This window comes from Pelophylax lessonae (assembly GCF_965119305.1).
Source record: "Pelophylax lessonae genome assembly, contig: HAP1_SCAFFOLD_300, whole genome shotgun sequence".
In the NCBI taxonomy this organism is placed as follows: domain Eukaryota; kingdom Metazoa; phylum Chordata; class Amphibia; order Anura; family Ranidae; genus Pelophylax; species Pelophylax lessonae.
The window spans coordinates 131,114-159,113 of NW_028120044.1; the positions used below are offsets into that span (position 1 = coordinate 131,114).

Consider the following 28,000-nt stretch of genomic DNA (forward strand, 5'->3'; position numbering starts at 1 on the left):
ACGGACATGTGTGTGAAAGGAGCCTTAAAGTGGTTAACAACCCCCTCTGCTACTTAACTGACCAGATCAATATCCCTGGAGCTTATTTGACGATGCTGAAAGCGTTTCTTTCATTTTTTTGAAGAAAAAAAAAAAAAAAATATATATATATATATATATATATATATATATATATATATATATATATATATATATATATATATATATGTGTGTGTGTGTGCAGGAATACTATTTCACTCTTTTAGTCTGGGGCTAATGACAATAAATGAGGGAGGAAAAGGTTCTGGGGTTCCACAAGCTTTCACTTAGCAAGCAACTCAGATGGGATTTGTTAGTTTTGTCCTCTCCCGGCTCCCGTACAGCCCGAAGGGTCATGTGACGCACAGTTCCTGCCTCCTTAGGTCATGTGACACGCAGCTTCAGCTCATGTGAACGGGGATGATTAGGAGTGACGTCACAGCCGGGAGATCGGAGTGATGGGTGAGTGAGGGGAAATGTGAGGGAGGGAAATTCAAACCGGAGACAGGCCGTACCGTACACCGAGCCTATATAATACCGCTGTGTGATTGTATTCGGGAGTCTGCTGTTGTATGACCACACCGCCTCCTTTTTCTGCTGTGTCCCCCACTGGATAGATTCACCTCCCTGCACCCTGGGGGTCACAGGAATATAAATTGATGGGAAAAAAAAATCAAAGTTGTCACCAAAGCAGGAACAGAGGGGAAATCTACCAATGGGGACACTTGTTTCCATAATCATTGTGTCAGCTCCCCACTCTCCATCCAATCGGATTGTACGATCGCCCCCAGATCCGCCATTTGCTGTGTAGCACAGCGGCCTCCTGATTGGATAATAACTGAGCGCAGTGTTTACATTTCTCTGACAGCTTTCTGATCACATGGAGATTGTACAATCACATTGGGCAGTGAGATGAGAGCTCCTCCCATTTCCTGTTCCATCCACAGGAAGTGACGGGAAATCTCCCCAATAAGGGAAATGAACAAAAGAGGAAAGAAACAAATAGTGTTTGTACCTTCTTTTCCTGTTATATCTCAAAAAACAAACCCCCCCCCCCCCTCCTCCTAGGCCCCGATCACTTTTCATGTAGCAGAAATCTGCCATTGTCGTTGGGTGATTTGGAGCGTCACACATGGGACGTCCCATTCGCTATGTGCGTTTGTTGCTCAAAAGAAGCCCCTCCTCCTTTTTAGGCAAGGAGATTTGTGCAGCATTTTAATGCACATTTTGCCGCGCAGAATTGCACCATTATTGCCACGCCACAACCATTCCCCCCTCCCCCCCCCTCAAATGAGCATTATGTGCATTGCAGCGAAGAGCACGGGGTTTGGAATCTACCTCTAAACTGTCCTCAGCCCCCCATTGTTGTCCTCAGCGCCCCCCCTCTTAACTGTCCTGATATCCACCATTATCGCCCTGAGTTTCCCCTCACCCCGTTTGCCGCCCTGAGTTCCCCCTCACCCCGTTTGCCGCCCTGAGTTCCCCCTCACCCCGTTTGCCGCCCTGAGTTCCTCTTACCCCGTTTGCTGCCCTTAGTTCCCCTTACCCCGTTTGCCGCCCTTAGTTCCCCTTACCCCGTTTGCCGCCCTTAGTTTCCCCTTACCCCGTTTGCCGCCCTTAGTTTCCCCTTACCCCGTTTGCCGCCCTTAGTTTCCCCTTACCCCGTTTGCCGCCCTGAGTTCCTCTTACCCCGTTTGCCGCCCTGAGTTCCCCCTCACCCCGTTTGTCGCCCTTAGTTCCTCTCACCCCGTTTGCCGCCCTTAGTTCCTCTTACCCCCGTTTTCCGCCCTTAGTTCCTCTTACCCCCGTTTGCCGCCCTGAGTTCCCCCCCCTCACCCCGTTTGCCGCCCTGAGTTCCCCCCCCCTCACCCCGTTTGCCGCCCTGAGTTCCCCCCCCCTCACCCCGTTTGCCGCCCTGAGTTCCCCCCCCCTCACCCCGTTTGCCGCCCTGAGTTCCCCCCCCTCACCCCGTTTGCCGCCCTGAGTTCCCCCCCCCCTCACCCCGTTTGCTGCCCTGAGTTCCCCCCCCCTCACCCCGTTTGCCGCCCTGAGTTCCCCCCCCCTCACCCCGTTTGCCGCCCTGAGTTCCCCCCCCCTCACCCCGTTTGCCGCCCTGAGTTCCCCCCCCTTACCCCGTTTGCCGCCCTGAGTTCCCCATTACCCCGTTTGCCGCCCTGAGTTCCCCATTACCCCGTTTGCCGCCCTGAGTTCCCCCCCCACCCCGTTTGCCGCCCTGAGTTCCCCCATCACCCCGTTTGCCGCCCTGAGTTCCCCCATCACCCCGTTTGCCGCCCTGAGTTCCCCCTCACCCCGTTTGCCGCCCTGAGTTCCCCCTCACCCCGTTTGCCGCCCTGAGTTCCCCCTCACCCCGTTTGCCGCCCTGAGTTCCCCCTCACCCCGTTTGCCGCCCTGAGTCCCACCACTACTGTCCGCCGCATGGCTTGTGCATTTGATTATAATGCAGAGTTCCATTGTACCCAATGGCAGAGCATGGAAAACGTGCCAATAAACACAATATGCTCATTCACACCGGATACCATGAGAGGAATTATTAAACGCATTGCGAACGCATATGTAAGAATAATGAACGTGTTTTAGTGAGACTCATTTACCACCACTGCAGTGCTTTCACGTGTGTTTAAATATAAGCATTCTACTAGGGATCGATCGATTATCGGCAAAGCCGATATATCGAGGGCCGATCTGCACTTCACCCGATATATCAGAAGCGGCCCCGGAGGTTATCGATATTGCCGATATTTCGGGAAAGTGCTGTACCGGTGTGATCACTGCAGATAGAGGCATCACCCCGGTAATGTCATCCATAGCCGACGGTCGGCTGTCTTGTAATGACAAAGACGTTCAGAAGCCACTCGGCTGTCATTACAAGGAGCGGGAGGGGACGTCCCCCCCCCCCCCCCCCCTCCTGCTGGCTTCCACGGCTCACCCGGGTCTCCCATCCCACCGGGAGACCCAGGCATCCTACCTTCACTGCTGCCGTCTGACCGGGTCTCCATCTGCACCGCCGCCATCGGACCGGGTCTCCATTTCTTTGAATTCGGCGCCGCCGAGTACCCGGAAGTGATGTCATGATGTCCGGGTACTGGCGGCGCCGAATTCAAAAAAACTTACAGCATTCAAAACAGCCAAACTTGAATGCTTTTAAAGAGGTTGTAAACCCAAACAAACATTTTTTTTTTCCGACCTGAAAGAGAAACCCATAATGAGCTAGTATGCATCGCATACTAGCTCATTATGAAATACTTACCTTAGAACGAGCCCCCGCCGTGCCATCCGCTTACCTGTATGACGGGCGACATGTTCAGTCGCCCGTCTTCCAGGATTGGGGCATCCGGCCATCTGATTGGCCGGAGCCGCGGTGACGTCACTCCCGCGCACGCCGACAGTCATGGCACAGGGCTCTGAAAAAATGGCACCAGTGGCCGTTCCTTCAGAGCGCATGCGCCAGTGATATCACTGGCTGCATGTGAGGTAAATATCTCCTAAACGGTACATGTTTAGGAGATATTTACAGTACCTATAGGAAAGCCTTATCATAGGATCACCTATAGGGAAAAGTGTCAGAGGAGGGTTTACTTCCTCTTTAAAGCGGTTGTAAACCCGAAAATGGGGAAAAAAAAAAACCTGCAAGACAAAGGCATAATGAGCTAGTATGCATCGCATACTAGCTCATTATGTATTACTTACCTTAGAACGAAGCCCCGACACAGACCCCCGGACATCGCTGCGGGCGTCGCCTTGATCCCTCGGCGTCTCTTCCGGGTTCGGCGGCTCCGGCACTGTGATTGGCCGGAGCCAGCGATGACGTCACTCCCGCGCATGCGCGCAGGAGTGATTTTCCAGCAAGCTGCCGGCAAGGAAAACTGAAGATCCCCCCCGGACCTTCAGAGCGCATGCGCTGCTCACGTGAGCGGCTGCATGCACTGCAAATATCTCCTAAACCGTGCCGGTTTAGGAGATATTATTTGTACCTACAGGTAAGCCTTATTATAGGCTTACCTGTAGTGTCAAAAAGCGGGATACTACCGCTTTAAGTGGAGAGGAGGGGTTTGGGGACTTTGTAGACATAAAAAAAAAAATATATATTTTTTTTAATGTCCGAAAATATTGCCAGATATCGGCCGATATCCGATGACCAAAATATCATCATCGGCGGTAAAAAAAACGATATCAGTTGATCAATACATTCTACATTTTCCCCAACAGATGAATGCACCATAAATGCATGTAAATAACATAACAAAAAATCTTTAAAAAAAAAAACGCACTGCAAACGCATGTAAATGTGCATAGAGAACCGCACACTGCACATGGGGAGTGCAGCACTAATGAGCCCTTAATGTGTTTTCATGTCACATGCTCCCCTCCCCCATGTGTCTGGAGGAGGAATGTTTTTGTAAGATGTTTCTTGCGTTACATTTTAATACAACGTATTACCAATGTGCTAAAAGCGCGTAACGCACACTGAGGAGAGCGCACATTCCTTTCCTGATGTGATGGTGTGAGCGGCCCCTGACCTGAAATAGTTAACACAGGAGAGTGATTCTGGCACGAAAATATTTATTTATTTGCAGATATGAAACGTTTGTTTCCATAATTCCAGATAATATTTTTACAATGTAACATTTTGTGTCATTCCCGGTCTTGTGGGTTCAGCAGCGTTTCCTGTCCATTGATTGGTTATTGATTGTTCTCGTAGTTGTGATGTCAGCTGATCGGAAGGCGGGGCTTAGTATTTGTTCGGCAGCCCTGCAGGTCTGAAGTGATTGGGGTCACTGCCGTTCCTCCCCCAGTGATTGGCCACCTGGTCCTGCCGGCTGTCCTCGGCTCCTCTGCCGCTGCCTCTCATCTGGATCGCTTCTCTTCCATTACTAGAGAAAGATGGAGACCAGAGTCAGCACACGGGGGGTTAATCAATGGATATCGGATCACTGATTGATTGACCTGTCTGATGTCCTAAGCCAGCGATAGCGAACCTTGGAATCCCAGATGTTTTGGAACTACGTTTCCCATGATGCTCCTGTACTCTGCAGTGTAGTTGAGCATCATGGGAAATGTAGTTCCAAAACATCTGGGATTCCAAGGTTTGCCATCGCTGGGGCCCTAAACCATAGGAGTGCTTTGTGAGCATTATACCCTTCCCCCCCGCCCCAACACTGGACCCATATGACATTTTTTTTTTTTTTCACACAAATCAAGCTTTATTTGGGTGGTATTTAACCACTTAACCACTTGCCGACTGCCTAACGACTATTTACGTCGGCGGTCAGCCCCTCACAGGCAAAGTGACGTAGATCTACATCGCTAGCCTGTGAGGGTCTAGGGAGCGAGTACGCGCCCCCGGAGGCGCGCTCCCGCGTGGTCACAGACCCCCCCCCCCCCCACCGCGCGGGTGACCGGCGGACCCGATGTCCGCCGGTCACTCTGCGATCGCCGCTGCAGAGGGAGAAAGTCAGGCGGCTAGTGTAAACAAGCCGCCTGTCATTCTCCCCTGTGTGGAAACAACGATCACACGGTTCTACTATGTAGGACCATTGATCACTGTTCCTAAACCCCAAGCCACAGCCAATCACAGTTAGAATCACGCCCCTAGGGACACACACAGCCCCTCCCCCTCAAATAAAGTTAACCCCTTCCCTGCCAGTGTCATTTTGCAGTAACAGTGCATATGTATAGCACTGATTACTGTAGAAATGTCACTGGTACCCCCAAAAGTGTCAAAAATGTCAGTCAGGGGTCCGATCTGTCCGCCGCAATGTCGCAGTACCGCAAAAAAAAATCGCAGATCGCCGCCATTACTCGTTAAAAAAAAAAAACAAAAATGACAAAAATCTTTTCCTTTGTTAGTAAACGTGATAACTTTTGCGCAAACCAATCAAAATACGCTTTTTGCGATTTTTTTTTTTTTTTTACCAAAAATATGTAGCATAAAACAAATTGGCCAAAAATGTTAAAAAATTTTGATTTTTACATTTTTTTTTGGGTCAATTTCATATAAAAAAATGTGAAAAATATTGCTATTTTTGCAAAATTGTTGCTTTTTTTTTGTTTATAGCACATGAACAAAAAATCGCACAGGTGATCAAATACCACCAAAAGAAAGCTCTGTTTGTGGGAAAAAAAGGACATCAAATTAGTTTAGGTACAGCGTCGCACGACCGCGTAATTGTCCATTAAAGTCATGCAGTGCCGAATCGCAAAATAGGCCCTGGTCAGGAAGGGGGTAAAATCTTCCGGGGCTTAAGTGGTTAAGGACCAAGCCTATTTAAGTTAAAAGTTAAAATTAGTATTTTTTGCTAGAAAATTACTTAGAACCCCTAAACATTATATATATTTTTTCTTTTAGCAGAGAAACCTTTTTTTTTCTTCATTTCGGTTATAAAATTTAGCAAAAACAAAAATCTTTCTTTAAAAAATTGACGCCAAAATTTATATTGCTACATTTCTTTGGTTAATATAAGCCAAATCATTGTATGTTATTTAGTTTGTAGAAAAGTTATAGAGTCCACAAACTATTTTTTACCAAAAAATGTTTCAATACTGATGGCCGATCTCATTTCTTGAGGCCCGAAAACTTTTATAGGGGTAAAGAATGTCTCTTTATGGAGACATCTGGGGTCAGTGAGATCTCCTATACCAGAGTTCTCCAAACTATGGCCCTCCAGTTGTGCAGGAACTACAATTCCCATCATGCCTAGTCATGTCTGTGAATGTTAGAGTTTTACAATGCCTCATGGGAGGTGTAGTTCCGCAACAGCTGGAGGGCTGTAGTTTGGAGATCCCTGTCCTATACCCTAGAAAGCATAAGATCAAAAAAAAAAAAAAAAAACTTGATCTCTGCTTTTTTGAGCCTACGGGTCCTTTCACACTATCCGCTGTCCGGCGCGGTCCGTTCTCTGATCCGCCAATCCCTGCTGAGCAGGTGGATGACAGCTCTGTCTCTGCTTTGTGTGCAGAGACGGATCTGTTAGATCCTTGCTGTCCTCTATGGCAGTGGTCCTCAACTCCGGTCCTCAGGGCCCACTAACAGGCCAGATTTTAAGTATTACCTTGAGGAGATGCAGACTAGAATACTGCAATCACTGAGCAGCAAATTATATCACCTGGGATGTATTTCAGTTATCTTGCAAACCTGGCCCAACAGCGGCCAGTTTTCAATGATCCAGCTGATACTGCCCAGCATTTGACCCGTGTGTACTTGATATTAAAGGAACGCTGCAACCACCATGACCACGTCAGTGATTTGAAGTGGTGATGGTGGGAGGAGTCAGAAACACTGCACATGCTGGGATATTTACAATTATGTGCTGGGGGCTAGTTGCACCCCTAGCACATGTAACGTACTGCTGGCGGCTACTGCTGGCGGCTACTGCTGTGGGTAATGCTGGCTGATACTGCTGTGGGTAATGCTGGCTGATACTGCTGTGGGTAATGCTGGCTAATACTGCTGTGGGTAATGCTGGCTGATACTGCTGTGGGTAATGCTTGCTGATACTGCTGTGGGTAATGCTTGCTGATACTGCTGTGGGTAATGCTGGCTGATACTGCTGTGGGTAATGCTGGCTGATACTGCTGTGGGTAATGCTGGCTAATACTGCTGTGGGTAATGCTTGCTGATACTGCTGTGGGTAATGCTTGCTGATACTGCTGTGGGTAATGCTTGCTGATACTGCTGTGGGTAATGCTTGCTGATACTGCTGTGGGTAATGCTGGCTGATACTGCTGTGGGTAATGCTGGCTGATACTGCTGTGGGTAATGCTGGCTGGTAATGCTTGCTGATACTGCTGTGGGTAATGCTTGCTGATACTGCTGTGGGTAATGCTTGCTGATACTGCTGTGGGTAATGCTTGCTGATACTGCTGTGGGTAATGCTGGCTGATACTGCTGTGGGTAATGCTTGCTGATACTGCTGTGGGTAATGCTGGCTGATACTGCAGTGGGTAATGCTGGCTGATACTGCAGTGGGTAATGCTTGCTGATACTGCTGTGGGTAATGCTGGCTGATACTGCTGTGGGTAATGCTTGCTGATACTGCTGTGGGTAATGCTTGCTGATACTGCTGTGGGTAATGCTGGCTGATACTGCTGTGGGTAATGCTGGCTGATACTGCTGTGGGTAATGCTTGCTGATACTGCTGTGGGTAATGCTTGCTGATACTGCTGTGGGTAATGCTTGCTGATACTGCTGTGGGTAATGCTTGCTGATACTGCTGTGGGTAATGCTTGCTGATACTGCTGTGGGTAATGCTGGCTGATACTGCTGTGGGTAATGCTGGCTGATACTGCTGTGGGTAATGCTTGCTGATACTGCTGTGGGTAATGCTTGCTGATACTGCTGTGGGTAATGCTTGCTGATACTGCTGTGGGTAATGCTTGCTGATACTGCTGTGGGTAATGCTGGCTGATACTGCTGTGGGTAATGCTGGCTGGTAATGCTTGCTGATACTGCTGTGGGTAATGCTTGCTGATACTGCTGTGGGTAATGCTTGCTGATACTGCTGTGGGTAATGCTGGCTGATACTGCTGTGGGTAATGCTTGCTGATACTGCTGTGGGTAATGCTTGCTGATACTGCTGTGGTTAATGCTGGCTGATACTGCTGTGGGTAATGCTGGCTGATACTGCTGTGGGTAATGCTTGCTGATACTGCTGTGGGTAATGCTGGCTGATACTGCTGTGGGTAATGCTTGCTGATACTGCTGTGGGTAATGCTTGCTGATACTGCTGTGGGTAATGCTTGCTGATACTGCTGTGGGTAATGCTTGCTGATACTGCTGTGGGTAATGCTTGCTGATACTGCTGTGGGTACTGCTGGCTGTTACTGCTGTGGGTACTGCTGGCTGTTACTGCTGTGGGTACTGCTGGCTGTTACTGCTGTGGGTACTGCTGGCTGATACTGCTGTGGGTACTGCTGGCTGATACTGCTGTGGGTACTGCTGGCTGATACTGCTGTGGGTACTGCTGGCTGATACTGCTGTGGGTACTGCTGGCTGATACTGCTGTGGGTAATGCTGGCTGGTACTGTTGTGGGTACTGCTGGCAGAGAGTGCGAGGAGCGGCGATGGATGAAGCATGCGTGCGGCTGCATCAGAGGGCAGAGCCGATGCTTCCTGTATCTCTCCTCTCACAGGCGGCATGCGTTTGATATCACTCCGTCTGTGACTGGACGGAGCCAGAACTATTCAGGAAGTATCGGCTCCATTCTGTCACAGCTGACAGACACCGTTCTGTCGCTAGACATCCCAAGTCTCCTGTGAGGTGCGGGAGTCTCCTGCATGCAGGCGTGGCACTTGCGGGGGTGTCAGAGAGCCGCAGCCCGCATGCAGGAGACTCGCAGACTTGGGATGTCTGGTGACAAGACACCTGCTGCAGGGTAACCCAGGCACCAGGCTACTTATTCTAGTCGCCAATGCGACCTGGCGCCTGGGGTTTGTCGAGCCCTGCATTTCTTTAATTTGTAAGTAACTTTTTAATGCTTTGCTGACAGCTGAAGTGTAAACATAACCGTTGTTGGTAGGTATCAGTAATTGGTATCTAGGAGTACTAAAAAGAAAAGTATTGGCAGTTGTACTTGTAAAATATATTTAAAAAAAAAAAAGATGGCATTGGTGAATCCCTAATTGTCAGTCAAACTATCGCAGCACTGAAAACTGCACAGTGTCTGGGTAATGAAGGGGTATTACAGGCTGGTATATTTTTGCATACTCTGCACATTTCTTCCCCCGTTCTTCCTGTAAAGGACTCGACTGTCAGCCTCTCCTCGCCCTCTGGTGGCCAGTAACTGTCAGTGGTTGGTTGCTGCTCACTTACCTTATAACCTTGGCAGCCCAAGCCCCGCCAGGTCCTCGCTGTGCAGCTTCGTAGTTCCCCCGAGCGTGGAAATACTTGTCTGAATTTTTGTAGTTGGCATCTCTCATATCCTTGTAGGCTCTGGCCATGTCATAGGACCCTGAAACACACGGAAGGTACAGAATGTGTCTTATATACTGCTTACTAGGGATCGACCGATATCGGTTTTTCGTTGCCAATACCGATATTTTGGGCATTGCATATCGGTATCGGCCAATATTTTTGTGCATTTAAAAAAAATATATATTTTTTTTTTTTACTTGACAGCAGGTACTCTTGTGGAGGTATCTGGGGGTGTAAAAGACCCTAAACCCCTCCTCTGCACTTAAAAGCATTCAAAACGCCAAGTTTGGCTGTTTTGAATGCTGTCATTTTTTTAAATCTGGCGCCGGGGTGATGCCTCTAGCTGCAGGACTCACTCCGGTACAGCACTTTCCCGCAATATAGGTCAGCTTGGTGGCCGATTCCGATATATCGGGGAAAGTGCAGACCGACCCTTAACCACTTAAGCCCCGGAAGCTTTTACCCCCTTCCTGACCAGGGCCTATTTTGCGATTTGGCACTGCGTGGCTTTAACGGACAATTGCGCGGTCGTGCGACGCTGTACCTAAACAAATTTTACGTCCTTTTTTTCCCACAAACAGAGCTTTCTTTTGGTGGTATTTGATCACCTGTGCGATTTTTTTTATTTTTTTTTGATCATGCGCTATAAACAAAAAAAGAGCGACAATTTTGCAAAAATAACAATATTTTTCACATTTTTTATGTGAAATTCCCAAAAAAATGTAAAAATTAAAATTTTTTAACATTTTAGGCCATTTTTTTACCATGTTTGGTAAAAAAAATCGCAAAAAGTGTATTTTGATTGGGTTTGCGCAAAAGTTATTGTGTTTACTAACAAAGGGAAAGATTTTTGTTGGGTTTCTTTTTAACGCGTAATGGCGGCGATCTGCTATTTTTTTTTTTTTTTTTGCGGGACTGTGACATTGTGGCGGACAGATCGGACCCTTGACTGACATTTTTGACACTTTTGGGGTTACCAGTGACATTACTACAGTAATCAGTGCTATACATTTGCACTGTTTTTTTTTTTTTTTTTGAAAATCTTTTTATTGGTATAAAACAGAGAAAACCAACAACACAATACAATAAAACAAAATCAACATTGGTGCATTCAGTCAATTACATGGCACAGAAAAAGTAAACACAACACTGCCATTCACATTACTATTGCGTAGGTATACAGCGTTCACAACCAGCATATCCAAAGAAAAAGAGGGAAGAAACACACCCTCATGCGGAGGCAGCAAACCATTGAAGAGCGGGGTGGCAGGCCCGAGAGTTCAAGCTCACTCCGAGCATGCCAGCAGGGCGGCCGAGGAGCCCTCCAGCCACCGCAGCCAGACGCGGTCATGTTTTTTGGGGCAGCCCCTATGAGCATATGTGTCCCGGTATAGAGGGATAACCCCATCCACAAGATCTCTCCAGTGCTGGAGCGTGGGGGGAGCCTGCCTACGCCAATGCAAAGCAATGTTTTTTCGGGCATAGAAAAGTAGGAGGCCCAAGAGGGTGCGGTCTGCTACCCTGGGCACCAGGTCATCCAACAGTCCCAGGAGGCCAAGCCGGGGGAGGGCTCCAGGTCCATCTGCATAAGTGCAGAAGACACGGAAAAAATACGGGACCAATAGGCTGAAAGTCTCGGACAGGTCCAAAAAACGTGAAAAAAATCTCCCGGAACACCCCCACAGCGCCAGCACTCCAGGGACTGTGTAGGATAGATTCGGTGCATGCGATGCGGGGTGAGGTAGGCCCTGTGCACAATTTTAAACTGGACCAGGCGGTCACGCATGGAGACCAGAATCCTGAACGGGGAATCCAAAATATGCAACCAGTCCACCGAGTCCAAGTCCGGGACATCCCTGGGCCAAGCGAGAGTGGAGGCCCAAGAGCTCCGGAGAGGAGACCCGGAGGAGATGGCGATGTAGCACTGAGACCGCTCGAGAGGAGCAGTCGCAACGTAGGACCCGCTCTAGATCCGGCTGCACCAGCTGGGAACTCTCAGGGGGAAACTGGGCCCTGAAGGCGTGGGACAACTGTAGATAGTGGAAGAAGTGCGAGGGGGGGATATTGCGGTCTGTAACAAGACATGTGAAGGACGGAAGGGTCAGGTCAGGCGTGAGGTCCGAGACCTTCTTTATGTTATACTTAGTCCATCGCACCGGGTCAGGGAGATTGTACAGGTGGGGCAGGGAGGGGTTCCTCCACAGAGGGGCCCTTGGGGAGGACGCGGTGCTCGGATAAGACTCCAACAGGAGCCCCTGGCGCCACGCCCGAAGCGTCGTGCGCATGGAGGTAGTCAACTCGTAGGGGGCCCGAGGCCCACGAAACAAGAGAAGGGACAACGCCTCCGTTAAACCCAGCACCGCGGCCTCCACCACCACTGCGGAATTAGAAGCCTCCGGAGCCAGCCACCAGACAGCCGTGACCAGCTGAGAGGCCAAGAAATATTTGTGACAATCGGGGAAAGCCAGTCCCCCCTGGGAGAGAGGGCGCATAAGGGTGGCAAATTTATATCTGGGGGGGCGGGGGCCCCACAAGAAACTGGAGAACATCTTGTTCAAGGCAGTGAAAAAGGACTTCGGGATCCACTGCGGAGAGTGGCGAAACAAATATGTCAGTTTAGGTAGGAGTTTCATTTTTATCAAATTGATCTTGCCTAACAGGGAAAGAGGGAGGTTCTCCCACGCCTTCAGCTTGGCCCTAAGTGCAGCTACAGCCGGATCCAGGTTCAGGGTGATAAAATCAGCAGGGTCCCGCGACCCGGACCCCAAGATAAGTGCAGCTGTCAACCCACTGGAGAGAAACATCTGACACACACCCACTCCTGGCCCCGGGATCGATTGCCAGCAGTAGGGATTTGGACCAGTTAACCTTGAGTCCCGTCACATCGGAGAAGGCATTCAGGATCCTGAGGGCACCCCCGAGAGCCGGTCCAGCATTGTTAAGAAATAAGAGTAGGTCGTCAGCGTACAGAGCTACCCTCTCCTCCAACCACGCCACCTTCAGTCCCTTAACATGTGGGGAGATCCGAAGGGCCTCCGCCACGGGCTCCATGGCTATGGCAAAAAGGGCCGGGGAGAGAGGGCAGCCCTGCCGCGTGCTCCGGGACAACTGAAACACTGAGGACAGCCTTCCCCCGAGACGAATGGCGGCTCCGGGGGAGGCATAGATGTTTTGCAGCCAGCGTATAAATAAAAGCGGGAAACCCATTCTCCGAAGTACTTCCCATAGGAAGAGCCACTCCACTGAGTCGAACGCCTTCTCAATGTCGAGAGAGGCGACGACTCTGGAGCCAGAGTTGGTGTGATTGGCCTGTAAATTTGTAAAGAGCCTGCGGAGGTTAATGTCCGTGGACCTGTGAGCTATGAAGCCCGTCTGGTCCTGGTCGACAACGGAGGGGAGCAGGGGTTGTAGCCTAGCCGCCAGTATCTTCGTGAGAATTTTTAGGTCGTTGTTAATTAGAGCAATCGGCCGATAGGAGGCGCACAATTTTGGATCTTTAGGAAATTTGTGAATTAGAATTATATGGGCCTGCGCCATGGAGGGGGGGAGAGCCCCCTCCGCCAGACAGTCATTAAACAGGGCGGCCAGCAGTGGGGCCAGCAGGTCCAGATGGGCCCGATAAAATTCGATCGGAAGCCCATCCGGGCCCGGAGCCTTCCCCCTGGGAATAGAGCGGATCACCACTCTCACTTCCTCCTCCGTGATCGGCCGGACCAGACCGGATCGTTCATGATTAGACAACCAACCCAAAGCAATCGGATCTAGAAGGGGGTACAGGTCCTCCGGGAGGAGGCCCGGCGGAAGGGTGGTAGTGTACAAATGGGAATAAAAATCCCTGAATTCCGACAGAATCGCCTCGGGAGAGGTGAGGACCTCCCCTGTCGAGGAGATGAGCTCGGGCACCAGTGTCAGTGGATTGTCTTGCTGAGAGAGTTGAGCTAACATGCGACCATTCCGGTCCCCCTGTTCAAAACAACATTGCTGTGAGTGGTACAGGGATAGCCTGGTGAGCTCCGAGAGGTGAAGCTGGAGGTCCCGACGGGACGCCTGAAGCCCCTCAAAGTTCACTGCCGAGGGGTCCTGCCCATAGCGGACAGAAGCCTCCTCCGCCGCCGTCTCCAGCGCCACCGTGTCAGCGGCCAACTGTGTGCGTACCGCCTTGATTGAGGAAATATAATGACCCCTAGTAAATGCCTTCAACGCATCCCACACCACAGCAGGGGAGGATGTGCCAGCATTAATGTCCCAATACTCCCGCAGGACATCCGGCTGGTCTATCCAGTGTGCGCCTAAGCGCCACATAGATCCATCGCGGGTCAACCCAGAGCGCAGCGTGACCAGCAAGGGACTGTGATGTGATCAGACATACCACTCGGGAGATATGCCACCCCCTCCACATCCGACAGGACAGACGGGCCAGCAAAGGCAAGGTCGATCCTGGAGGAGGTCTTGTGCGTAGCGGAGAAACAGGAGTATACCCTCCGCTCAGGATGTTTCCATCGCCAGGTCTCCCGGACCCCCGCCGCCTCCGCCCAATCAAGGAGGTCGCGGGAGAACACTTTGGGCGGAACCGGCCTGTCCAGATCGGGGGAGAGGATGGCATTGAAATCTCCAACAATTAACAGTTTGGCTGGGGCGTAAAGGGACACCTTTTCAAGCACAGTGTAAAGGACTTCGGTCTTAAAAGGTGGGGGTACATAGACCCCCACCACAACGTAGCGCTGCCTCCATAGGGTGAATACCAGCACGACAAACCTGCCCAAGGGGTCCGTATGGACGGCCTCAACCTCATGGGGCAGGGTCTTACGCACCAGCACCGACACTCCCCTGGCATAAGAGGAATAAGATGCATGGAAGGCCCGCTGGACCCAGGGTTTCTTGAGGGCCTGCAGTCTGCCACCCACCAGATGTGTCTCTTGTAGCACCAGGATAGAGGGATTGTGGGACTTAACATATTGAAATAGCTGCGCCCGCTTAAATTTGCTATTCAGGCCGTGGACATTCCATGAGAGGATTGAGAAGGTAAAGGGCTTAAGTGACGCCATAACTAGGTACAATAGGCATAAGAGGGCCAGCCAGCCCGCAGGCTAGCAGACACAGCTGGTGAGTAGCAGCGTAACAGAGAGTAATGCACCAAACAGCAAAACACACAATTAAAAAAGAAAAAAAGAAAAAACAGAAATACACAGTGAAGCGTACAGCACGTTTCCCAGAGCCGGAACGGCTCACCCTATCGTGCCCCAGACACCCCATAAAACGCAGGGGAGGAAGGGGGACGATCTTGACCCAAAAACCAAACAGAAAAAACATTTCTCTTACGTCCTCCGACAGTCGCCGCCTCTTCATATTCGTCACATATGGGGTATTAGACTTTGCTCCGAAGGAGTAGCTAGGCAACAGAATATGTTAACAATAAAGCTTTAACATATCCCACCCTCAAGGGGTGGTCCCCTCAGTCAATACCCTCCTACTTCCTGCAACCATATCTCAGTTTTAATGTCTAGCTTGTCAGGAGTGGCTGGCTCTCTCTGTGCTGGGACTTTTTGTCCCAGACTCTTTCTTCTTTTTGATATTTTGTTTGAGTTTTCTCTCTACCTTTACTTAGCTGTTATTTTTGTCAGCATTAGTTAGTTCTTCGGACGAAGAGGATCATGCGGACTGGGTCTCGGGCTGATCCCCCTGGTCGCAGGTCGTGGGTCAGTGGCTTCCCAGTCTGCCATCGAGCGTTCAGCCAGGTAACGCTCCTGGCACAGTGAACGACCCATCCCTGTTCGGTGCAGGGATGATTGGTGAGGTGGCTACCTCACCGGACGCTGTGCGGTTTCTGAACCGCCATTGTGTGCGTCTTGAATTGCGACTCTCCCTGCCTCATGTGCAGCGGCTTGTTCGCCTGTGCGGGTTCCCCACGCCATGTGAGGTAAGTGTATCTATGTGGGGACCTGTCTGTCTGGGGGGGGTCTCAGTCTGGGACTGTGTAACCTGCCTTTAATCACACTGCTTGTCTCCCTATCTCTCGGCTGCATGCTGTGGGCTGCAAGGGGGGGGGGGGAGCTGTATGACACTGAGTATGTCAGGCTGGGCAGTGTGAGGAGCTGTGTGCTGTGGGGCATGTTTTTACTGGCATGTTGGGGCATATACAGCGATCGCTGCGGCGATCTGACATGTATCCATATAATGGGATAATATTGTGTGTGATTTTATGCACTGTGGAGCGGCGATTTCGGCGCCAAACGACGCCATTTTACCGGCGCCCGCTCCGGCCGCATGGTTTACATGCACGGCGGCCATTTTCTTGTAGCCTCCATAGGCTTACATAGAGCGCCCTGGCAGCATCACTTCCTCTCTCCTGGAAGCACCGATCGAGGCAGCAGCAGCAGCGGAGTCTCCTCAGGTTTTATCCTTCTATTCCTGTGTTCCATTGCCTGTATTCAGTCTGTATATTCCCTGTGGGGGTCTCATTGTGCCTGAGTGTGGTGCGGTGGGCTGCGCTTGCCGCGCTTGCTGTAAGGGGGCAGTTAACCCTTGGTTGTCTGGCATACAGGGGCAATGGATTCTCAGGAGGGCAAGTTTCCCACAGTATTGGTGGAAAGCCAGGGGACCGCTGTTTCCCCCCCAGGGGGGGATTTAGCCACTATTGTGGCTGGCCTTGCTGCACAGGTGCAAATGCTGGTGGCTGCTCAATCTACTAAACGGCCCAGAGTTGCTCTGTCCTCTGATTCTGAGGGTGAAGGTGATGGGGCTGTTCTGGCGGGGACCCCCCTATCGGGGTCCCGCTCCTCTCTTGATCTAGTGGGGTCTGAGGTAGAGGCTGAAGTTGAGGGGGTTGATAATTCTCCCCCTGGCTCGCCTGAAGAGCTTGCAATCATGGATGAGTTGATTGCTTCCATTAAGCAGACGCTACGTTTGCAGGACGAGGTGTGTCCCCCAGCTGCCTTGGCGGCTTATGGGACGCAGAGAAAACGCAGGACGCCGCAGGTTTTTCCCTGCAATGCTGATTTTCAGCGCGCTGTTAAGGACCAATGGCGCGATTTGCGCAAGCCTTTTGCGGTACCAAGTAAATTTAAGCTGCGTTATCCTTTCTCGCCTGCCACTGATGAACGGTGTGTGCCTCCGCCAGTGGATCATGCTATTGCGGTTTTGAACAAAGCCACTGCGATCCCTGCAGAGGGATCCCCTGTTTTCCGTGATGCCACGGATAGGAGACTGGAGTCTCTTGCCCGTCATACTTATTCTGTTACGGGTTCTATGCTTAAGGCTCTGTTTGCTTCTCTCATGGCGGCCCAGGCGATCGCAAGTTGGACGCAGATGCTTAGGCGCGTCCTAGTGGCCGATTCGGCCTCGGCGGCGACCCTGGATATGGTGGATCAGATCCACCAGGGTGTCATGTATCTGTGTGATGCGGACCTGGACCTGATTCCGTTGGCCGCGCGTGTGCACAGCGTGGCGGTGTTGTCTCGCCGCCTGGTTTGGTTGAAATGTTGGTCGGTGGACCAATCTTCACGTAAAACCTTAGCCAATCTGCCTTATGATGGGTCTCGCCTTTTTGGGGAGTCCCTGGATGTGTTGATTAAGGGGATTACCGGGGGTAAGAGCACTCTCTTGCCCCATTTCCCCAAGGCTAAGGGGGCTTCTGGGAAGAAGCATGCTCATTTTCGGCCCCCTCAGGGGTCCTTTCGTGCCTTTCGGCCGCACTACAAGGGCAAACCGTTCAAGGGCCAAGGCTCTCAGAAGAAGCCCTGGTCTGGGAAACAGAAGTCCGGTCAATCCTGACCTGCGGCCCATAACAGTTCGGCCTGAAGGGGCGCCCTCACCCAGTTTTGGGGTGGGGGGACGCTTGCTCGGTTTTCTTCAGCCCTGGTTGGCCCGTGTGAGGGACAGATGGGTTCTGGAAATCGTTCGATCTGGTTACAAGATCGAGTTTCTCTCTCGGCCGGAGAGCAGATTTTTTCCCTCAAATCTTCAACTGTCTCCAGAGCGCCTGCGGGATCTGCACCTGGCGGTGCGGGACCTGAGGGCTCAGGGAGTGGTGGTTCCGGTGCCTCATCGGGACAGATTTCGGGGGTTTTATTCCAATCTGTTCACCGTGCCCAGGAAGGAGGGCAAGGTTCGTCCGATTCTGGACTTGAAAGCTCTGAACCGCTCTGTGCGGGTTCGCAAGTTCCGCATGGAATCCCTGCGCTCGGTGGTGGCTGCCCTGGTTCCGGGGGAATTCATGGCCTCCATCGATTTGAAGGATGCGTACCTTCACATCCCCATATTCGAGGGTCATCAGAAGTACCTTCGATTTGCCGTTGCGGAGGATCACTACCAGTTTGTGGCGTTGCCCTTTGGGCTCGCCTCGGCTCCGCGGGTCTTCACCAAGGTGCTTGCACCGGTTCTGGCATTATTGAGAGCCCAGGGCATTTCTGTCCTGGGGTATCTGGACGACATTCTGGTTCGGTCTGCGACCAGACAGGGTCTGGAGAAGGACCTGTCTGTCACAATGCAAACTCTGCAGGAGTTCGGTTGGACGATAAATGTCCCAAAGTCGACACTGAGTCCGTCGGTTCGTCTCCCCTATCTGGGAATGATACTGGACTCGGTGCAGGCGAAGGTCTTCCTGATGGAAGACAAACTCAGGACTCTTCAGGAGGAAGTCAGGTCCCTCAGGGACGTTCCACACTCGTCTCTGCGGACGGGTATGAGATGTCTGGGATTGATGGTCTCGGCCTTCGAGGCGATTCCTTTCGCGCAGTTTCACACGCGGGGTCTCCAAGCGGAGATCCTGTCCAGGTGGGACGGGCGACCTCAATCTCTGGATCTTCAGATCTCGTTGAGTCATCGCACCAGGGAAAACCTTCTGTGGTGGCTCCAGTCCCCGTTGGTGTCCGGGGGCAAGTCGTTTCGTCCGATCTCGTGGACGATAATCACCACGGATGCCAGCCTGTCGGGCTGGGGTGGTGTTCTGGGCGTTCTGTCCGCCCAGGGGACCTGGTCGGAGGGGGAGTCTTCCCTTCCGATCAACATTCTGGAATTGCGTGCGATAAGGCTCTGTCTTCATCGCTGGACGGACCGGCTGCAGGGCTGCCCGGTTCGGGTGCAGACGGACAATGCCACGGCGGTGGCCTACATCAACCACCAAGGGGGCACCAGGAGTGCCCGAGCGGCTCGAGAAGTGGCCGACATTCTGTCTTGGGCCGAGACTCATGTCCCGGCGATAACGGCGGTTCACATTCCGGGAGTGGAGAACTGGCAGGCGGACTATCTGAGTCGCCAGACCCTGGATCAGGGGGAATGGTCTCTCCACCCGGCTGTCTTCCAGATGTTGTGCGCGAAGTGGGGTCTTCCAGATGTGGACCTGTTCGCGTCTCGCCTCAACTACAAGGTGAAGAGGTTCGTGGCAAGGACGCGCGACCCTCGGGCAGACGCGTCGGACGCGTTAGTGGCCCCGTGGCATCAGTACAGGCTGATGTACGCGTTTCCACCGATTCAGTTGCTGTCCAGGTTCCTTCGCAGGTTGCACTCGGAACGCAGCACGGTGATTCTTGTGGCACCGGACTGGCCTCGCCGGTCCTGGTACGCAGACCTCGTGAATCTGGCGGTCGACGCTCCTTGGCGTCTGCCTCTTCGAGACGATCTACTGTCTCAAGGACCGATTTACCATCCTGCTTTACAGTCGCTGGCTTTGACGGCCTGGCTGTTGAGACCGAGGTCCTGAAGGAGAAGGGTCTCTCTCCAGAGGTCGTTCATACTTTGATCAACGCGAGGAAGTCTTCCTCGGGGAAGGTTTATTACCGTACTTGGAAGGCCTATTTTGCCTGGTGTGAGTCCAGGGGGTTTTCACCCCGCACGTACTCGGTTTCCCGTGTGCTGTCTTTCCTTCAGACGGGTGTCGATCAGCGTTTGGCGCTGGCTACGATTAAGGGTCAGGTGTCGGCGCTGGCCGTTCTGTTTCAACGTCCCGTGGCTTCCAACTCCTTGGTTGGCACTTTTATTCAGGGTGTGCGGCATCTGGTTCCTCCTAGGAGGGATCCTTTGCCCCCTTGGGACTTGAATCTCGTTCTATCTGTGTTACAACGTGTTCCTTTTGAACAGATCAGGGAGATCTCGTTGTCTATGTTGTCCAAAAAGGTCGCCTTTTTGGTGGCGATCACTTCGGCTCGCAGAGTGTCGGAACTGGCGGCTTTGTCCTGCAAGTCTCCGTACCTGGTTGTTCATTTGGATAAGGTGGTCTTGCGACCTAATCCTTCTTTTCTACCGAAACGAGTTTCGGAATTCCATCTTAACGAGGATATTGTTTTGCCTTCGTTGTGCACGAAGCCTAAACATCCAAAGGAGGTGAGATTGCACTCTCTGGATGTTGTTCGGGCGATAAGGGTTTACCTTAGATCGACTGAGTCTTTTCGTAAGACTGACTCCTTGTTTGTTCTTCCAGAGGGTCCTCGGAAGGGCATGGCGGCTTCCGCCTCTACCATTGCCAAATGGATCAGGCAGACCATTGAACAGGCCTATGCCTTGCAGGGGAAGGTTCCCCCTGTGCCTGTGAAGGCGCACTCTACTAGATCACTGAGTACGTCTTGGGCCTGCCGTCATGGGGCTTCTGTAGCCCAGGTGTGTAAGGCGGCGACTTGGTCGACCGTACACACTTTCACAAAATTCTACAAAGTAGATGTTCAGGCATCGGCGGATGCTTCCTTTGGCCGCAAGGTTCTTAGTGCGGCTGTTCCATAGGGTCCCTTGTTGGGGACTCCTGGCTGTTGGGATAGTTTTTTGTATCCCCTGGTTTTTTTGTCTTTTCCTGGGTTGTTGCTCCTGTTGAGCACTTATTTTTGCTGTTGCCCAGCTGGTTCCTTCCTTTGGTAAGGTTCCTTTCTTGATGTGGAGACTGCGTTGCCTTTCGGCGCGGATGCGTTTCCCACCCCTCATGTTTGCACTGCTTTGGGACGTCCCCATATGTGACGAATATGAAGAGGCGGCGACTGTCGGAGGACGTAAGAGAAAACGGAATTTTTGTAAAATCTTACCTGTAAAATTCCTTTCTCTGAGTCCTCCGACAGTCGCCGCCCCCGCCCCTCTTTTGGGGTTTGAATGTATACTCTACTGCTATTCCACTAAAACTGAGATATGGTTGCAGGAAGTAGGAGGGTATTGACTGAGGGGACCACCCCTTGAGGGTGGGATATGTTAAAGCTTTATTGTTAACATATTCTGTTGCCTAGCTACTCCTTCGGAGCAAAGTCTAATACCCCATATGTGACGAATATGAAGAGGCGGCGACTGTCGGAGGACTCAGAGAAAGGAATTTTACAGGTAAGATTTTACAAAAATTCCGTTTTTCGCAGGCCGCTAACGGTGCAGCCTGCCGAGCAGTCTTAGCAAGGTGGGGAGAGAACAAAAAGTGAAGAGACCCAGACTCCCTTCTGGGCCGGGAAATCTCAGTCCAACCAGTACAGAGAAAAACTTAGCAGGTAAAAGGAAATCAGCAGCACTAGGAGAGGGATAGCTCCAGTGAATAGGGACATCCATCCAGGTGTGGAGAGAGCAGGGGGGGAAGGGCAACATGGCGGTAAGATGGGGACCGAACAGACAGGCTAGTCCGAGGAGGCAAAGTCAGCAATAGAGCGGTCCAGGCAAAGAAAAAAGAAGACAAGGGGAGGGGGGGAGCACAGGAGAGGCGCCCGGCTGCAGGGGGACAGGGAAGTACAATACTTGCGACAGTTCAGGAGGTCCACGGGCAGCCGAGTGATCATCCAGGTCAACAAACATCCAGCCAGGCAGCAGTCGCCTCAGGGGAATCAAAAAACCGAGTGCGGTCTCCATCAATGACTCGCAGGCGAGTGGGGTAGAGGAGGCTGTACTTCAGGCCCTTGCCCGAAGTATTTTCCTGATGTCGGTGAACTGGCCCCGTTTGCTCTGGACCTCAGGCGAGTAGTCAGGGAAGAACATCAGCTTGGCATTCTCGTAGCAGACCTCCTGCTTGGCCCTGGCTGCAGCAAGGATCTGGTCCCGGTGTCTGTAATTAAGTAGGCGGAGGAGGAAAGGCCTCGGAGGGGCGCCCGGCACTGGGGGAGTCGGGGGGACCCTGTGCGCCCGCTCCACCACGAACGTCGGCGGCATGGCGGGAAGGCCCAGCAGTGAAGGCAGGAACGATTCAGCAAATTCCGCCGGTTTAGCACCCTCCACCCGCTCTGGGAGGCCCAAGATGCGGACATTGTTGCGACGGAGGCGGTTCTCCGTATCCACCGCTTTGTCCTGCAGTGCCCTAACCTGGATCTGAAGGGCACGGAGTTCCGTAGAGTCGGCCCGAGTGGAGTCCTCCAGGTGAGAGATCCTCTCCTCTGCCTCCGTCACGCGGGAGCGGAACTTATCCAGGTCATGGCGGATCAAGCTAATGTCCGTAGCATGGTAGTCCATTTTAGCGGTAAGGGTGTCCTTGCACGCCTTTATCGCCTCCAGGATGTCAGCCGGGGAAGGATCTGGGGGGCCGCCGGGCTCCCGAGCAGGCTGAGCACCAGCAGACATCTTCGCCGGAGGATACCTCGTGTCCAAGATGGCCGCCGCGGGACCCGAAGGCCGAGATGAGCCCCGGGATGACTTGGCGGACCGCAGCTTCCCCGGTGAAAACGGAGGAATCCGCGACGTGCCGCCCTTCCTCCTGGTCCCCAGGGTGAGTTTTGTGGGGGTTTAAATGCAAGGGATGGATGCCGATGGAGTACATAGGATGAAGGCAGGAGCGGAGCTAGAGCCCAGAGCGTCCGTGCAGTCTCACATCCCGGCCTCGCCCCCTATACATTTGCACTGTTACTGTAAAAATGACACTGGCAGTTAGGGTGTTAACTTTTTTTGAGAGGGAGGGGTTATGTGTGTCCCTAGGGGCGTGATTCTAACTGTGATTGGCTGTGGCTTGATGTGTAAGAACAGTGATCAACGGTCCTACATAGTAGAACCGTTTGATCTCCATTCTTACACAGGGGAGAATGACAGGCGGCTTTGTTTACATCAGCCGCCTGCCTTTCTCCTGGTGTAACGGACGATTGCGAGTGCTGGAGAGTCCGGGAGCGCGCCTCCGGCGGCGTGCGCTCGCTCCCTAGAGCCTCACAGGCTAGAGACGTAGACCTACATCGCTTTGCCTGTGAGGGGCTGACTGCCGCCGTAAATAGTCATGCGGCAGTCGGCAAGTGGTTAATATATCGGCTTTGCAGATAATTGGTCGATCCTTACTGCTTACATCAGGGCTGAGGGCTCTGGAGGAGTGATAAGGCTGTTTATAGGAATCTATGTACGGCACCATGCTGGCCCCTCCCACCAGCCATGATCTGCCCGCATTACACTTGCCTCGGTCACACTGCATTGCAGCCAGGAGGTGCAGTGAGCCGCACACGTGGTGTAGCATGTCAGTTCAATGCACAGGAAGTCACCGCCCTGCACAGAATTGCTGTTTGGAGACACTTTGTGACACTTCAAATAAAGTTTGAAAAATAATGCTAAACAGTGTGCATCACACACCAGCTCACTGCTGGTAAAAACCTACAGCTGCCCACTTCTAGGGCTCATTTAGTCTTGTTTTTTTTTTTTTTTTTTTTTTTTTTTTGGGGGGGGGGGGGGGTCAAACACCTTTTGGAAAGCAAACTGAATGCAGATCACTTTTCAGAGCCCTGACAATTTAGTTGTGTTCTGGAAATTTTATGATTAGGTAACTCCTATCCTCCTATTGATTAGTGGTTCCAAATTTAATAATATCTACTGCAGTAAGGAACAGACACTAAGACCCCTTTCACACAGGCAGACCGTTCAGATCCGCCTTTCTGTTTTTTTGGCAGAACTGAACGGTCCCCCCATGCATTCCTATGGGGCATCGGATGTCAGTGGAGACATGTCCGCTGACATCCGATCCGTCAAATCTGGAGGGATGGAAACCCTATTTTCTATCCATCGATCGGATGAGAACGGACACACGGTCCATTCCCATCCGATTCCCCCACAGAGATGTATTGGGACCTGACAGCTGTGTCTCCGCACACAGCACGGAGAACAGCGGTCATCCTTCTGCTCAGCGGGGGATCGACCGTTATTATATTTCCGGGCCGGTACCGGCTAGCCTTCAGGCCGATTGCCGATATCTATTAGGTGCCAACATTCTGTACATTTAAAGTTTTTTTTTATTTTTTTTTTATTTTTACTCTGACCTTTCTTTACATTTTTTTTTAAATCCCTTTTATTGCGGTCACCATGAATGTAAACACACCTTGTTACAGTAATAGGCAGTGACAGGTACTCTTTATGGAGCGATCTGGGGTCTGTAAGACCCCAAACCCCTCATCTGCACTTAAAAGCATTTAAAATGCCAAGTTTGGCTGTTATTAATACTGTCATTTTTAAAAAAAAATCCGGTGCCTTTAAGGCTCCAATAACCGGAAGTGATGTCATCGCTTCTGGGTTTCTATATCGGAGACCCCAATCGGAGCTGATTCTGGCTTTGTTCAGCTCTTCGGCTAGCCGGTGGATGTGCCAACTGGTTTCTCAGACACCCCGTGGGATAAGCGACCTGTGCAGAGCGGCCGGAGGGGGGGGACGTCTCTTCCCGCTGCTTGTAATAACAGCTGAGCAGCTGTTTAGCCGCATCTATTATTATTTCAAGATTACAAGAAATCTGATCGTCGACCCTAAAAAAACGGTACCAGGATGAAGCCTGTAGCTGCAGGCATCACTCCGGTACAACCACTTGAATCAATATTGGTCATATCGGCAAGTTTATGACCGATACTTCAAAAAAAGTGAATATCGGCCCCTCCGATAATCGGTCGATCCCTAATACACATGCTTATGGAGGTATTGCATTATTATTACAAATATACTTTCATGGTAACAAGGGGCGTAACATACGCAGGCTGAATTCTAATCAGGACTCAAAAGAATGCAAACGTAATGAAAACATTATAGGTGCTGTGTACACAATGAGTGCACTGTGCAATACATACAGCAGGGGTCTTCAAACTATGGCCCTCCAGTTGTTCAGGAACTACAATTCCCATCATGCCTAGTCATGTCTGTGAATGTCAGAGTTTTACAATGCCTCATGGGATGTGTAGTTCCGCAACAGCTGGAGGGCCGCAGTTTGAGGATCCCTGACATAGCCAAACATACAAAATAGAATACTATAATGTACAGATTTTACAATTTCATTAACAAGCTGCACCTCTAAAACTGTAACCAGTAGTGACCGTGCGACATTTCTAATAAGTATTTAGCACAGTGGGGATGATTTCTTCAAACTGGAGAGTGCAAAATCTGGTGCAGCTGTGCATAGAAATCAGTCGGCTTCCAGGTTTTATTGTCAGAGGTTAAGGCCCCTTTCACACATGCGGACCGGTCCGTTCAGATCCACCTGTCAGCTTTTTTGGCGGATCTGAACGGTCCCCCCATGCATCTTTATGGGGCATCGGATGTCAGCGGAGACAACGGATCCGTCAAATCTGGACGGATGGAAACCCTATTTTCCATCCGTCCAGCGGATCGGATGAGAACGGACAGACGGTCCGTTCCCATCCGATTTCCCCCATAGAGATGTATGGGGCTCTGACAGCTGTGTCTCCGCACACAGCGCAGAGAACAGCTGTCATTCTCCTGCTCAGCGCGGGATCGGCGGATCGATCCCCCGCTGAGAAAAACGGAGTCTGCCTGACGGGCTCCATGTGTGAAAGGGGCCTTAACCACTTGCCGACTGCCTAACGACTATTTACGTCGGCAGTCAGCCCCTCACAGGCAAAGTGACATAGTACTACGTCGCTAGCCTGTGAGGCTCTAGGGAGCGAGTGCGTGCCGCTGGAGGCGCGATCCCGCTCGCTCACGGATCCCCCCCGATGTCCGCTGGTCACTCGCGATCGTCGGTTACACCGGGAGAAAGGCAGGCGGCTAATGTAAACAAAGCCGCCTGTCATTCTCCTCTGTGTAACAGCAGAGATCATACGGTCCTGCTATGTAGGACCGTAGATCTGTGCTGTTAAATCACAAGCCACATCCAATCACAGTAAGAAACACGCCCCTAGGGACACACTTAACCCCTCCTTCTCAAATACAGTTAACCCCTTCCCTGCCAGTGTCATTTTTACAGTAACAGTGCATATTTATAGCACTGATTACTGCAGTAATGTCACTGGTACCCCCAAAAGTGTCAAAAAATGTCAGTCAAGGGTCCGATCTGTCCGCCGCAATGTCGCAGTCCCGCAAAAAAAATCGCAGATCGCCGCCATTACTCGTTAAAAAAAACCCAATAAAGTCAAAAATCTTTCCCTTAGTAAACGCAATAACTTGTGCGCAAACCAATCAAAATACGCTTTTTGCTATATTTTTTTTTTTACCAAAAATATGTAGCAGAAAACAAATTGGACTAAAATGTTAAAAATTTTTGATTTTTACATTTTTTTTGGGGGAATTTCATATAAAAAAAATGTGAAAAATATTGTTGTTTTTGCAAAATTTATGCTCTCTTTTTATTTATAGCGCAAAAAGTAAAAATCGCACAGGTGATCAAATACCACCGAAAGAAAGCTCTGTTTGTGGGGAAAAAAGGACGTCAAATTCGTTTAGGTACAGCGTCGCACGACCGCGCAATTGTCCGTTAAAGTCACGCATTGCCGAATCGCAAAATAGGCCCTGGTCAGGAAGGGGTTAAAATCTTCCGGGGATTAAGTGGTTAATGAACAAGCTGAAGTTAGAAGCTGATTGGCTGACATGCACAGCTGCACCAGATTCTGCACTCTACAGTTTTAGTAAATCAATATCCGTATCTTCTCTCTATAGATGATATGAACTATGAGAATGTATTATCTTACCTAGGGCCGCGTCCTTAACAAATTTTGCCGCGTCGCTCACCCATTGAAAATGCGCCTGAGCAACAGCCAGACCAATGAGCAATAAGATGATCGAAGCCTTCATTAGGATTCCGTGAGATTCTTTAATCTGAAGAGCAAAAGATAAAAGAAAACATACATTTAATATTCAGTTAAATTGGAGGTCCAGGCAAAATGATTACCGCTTTAATACTGGGTACTTTTACCCCCTTCCTGCCCACGCAAATTTTCAGCTGTCAGCACGGTCGCATTTTGAATGACAATTGTGCAGAAATCTCCGCTGACACTCGCCGCTATCCAATCCGATCCTGTCCGTGAAATCCGGACAGATGGAAACTCTATTTTCCATCTGTCTGGAGGATCGGATTGGATCGGATAGCATCGAATGAAAGTGGACAGGGGTTCCATTTTCATCGGATCTCCCCATAGAGGAGAGCGGGGATTCTGACAGCTCCGTCTCTGCAAAGTAGGTGGAGACGGAGCTGTCATCCACCTGCTCAGTGGGATCGCCGGATCGATTCCCCATTAAACAAAATGGAGTCCATCAGGTGCACCGATTGTCTGAAAGGGGCCTTAGGAAAAAAAAAAAAGAGAATGGGTTCCAAAAAATAACAGATTAGCCAAAATTTTTATTATTATTATTTTTTTTTATGATTATTTAAATTTTTGGAAAACTGATTTAAAAAGCTCAGAGATGGGGGGGGGGGGGTGTTGGCATTCTTGCCTCTGGTGCAAAAAGACCTAGTCTAAGCACTGGGTGGGAATTTTCCTAAGTAGGACGTAGAGAGAATACTCCTTCCCCGGGCTATCCACTGTTTAAAAAAAAAAATGTATAAAGAGAAAAAAAAGAATAAAAAGGGAAAAAATTAAATTTGGATTTCTATATATTTTAATTCATTTTAATTAGGAATTGAATAGACATCTGCTTTGTACATTTGTCAGAAACAGATGATGAAAAAGTATTTACATTTTTGTAAACTGAATTCTTATATGTGCAAAAATGACTTTTTTAGAAAAAAAAAAGAAAGAAAACTGCGAAAATCATCAGATATGTTAGTAAATATGTAGTCAGTATAATGATGGGGTAGAAGCTCACCTAGTTGGGAGATGTGTCCTCTGCTCCTGTCTCTGAAGATGTCCTCCTCCTTCTCTGTCCTCTTATTTATTTGAGAGCTGGGGGTGGGAGGGCTGTGATGTTTGTTTTTGTTTCTTTTTCTAGTA

At 50.7% G+C, this 28,000-nt stretch overlaps 2 protein-coding genes across 2 annotated transcripts in view; one reads left to right on the forward strand and one right to left on the reverse strand.

Moving 5' to 3' along the window:
• Positions 1–419: 419 nt before the first annotated feature.
• Positions 420–28,000, forward strand: part of LOC309543688 (protein saal1-like) — a gene marked incomplete at its 3' end in the record, with an annotated part of 90,111 nt that continues 62,530 nt past the window's right edge. Inside the window, exon 1 of the mRNA XM_082276139.1 lies at positions 420–480. Within this exon, the coding sequence (XP_082132265.1) occupies positions 477–480 (4 nt within the window). The remainder of the gene's footprint in view (positions 481–28,000) is intronic.
• On the reverse strand, positions 4,739–27,903 carry LOC309543690 (serum amyloid A protein-like). Its single transcript, XM_082276140.1, has 4 exons — positions 27,876–27,903; positions 26,762–26,888; positions 9,849–9,987; positions 4,739–4,910 (listed from the first exon to the last, which is right to left on the reverse strand). Exons 2-4 carry the CDS (start codon positions 26,862–26,864, stop codon positions 4,769–4,771), a joined length of 384 nt encoding a protein of 127 aa, XP_082132266.1. The 5' UTR covers positions 26,865–26,888; positions 27,876–27,903; the 3' UTR covers positions 4,739–4,768.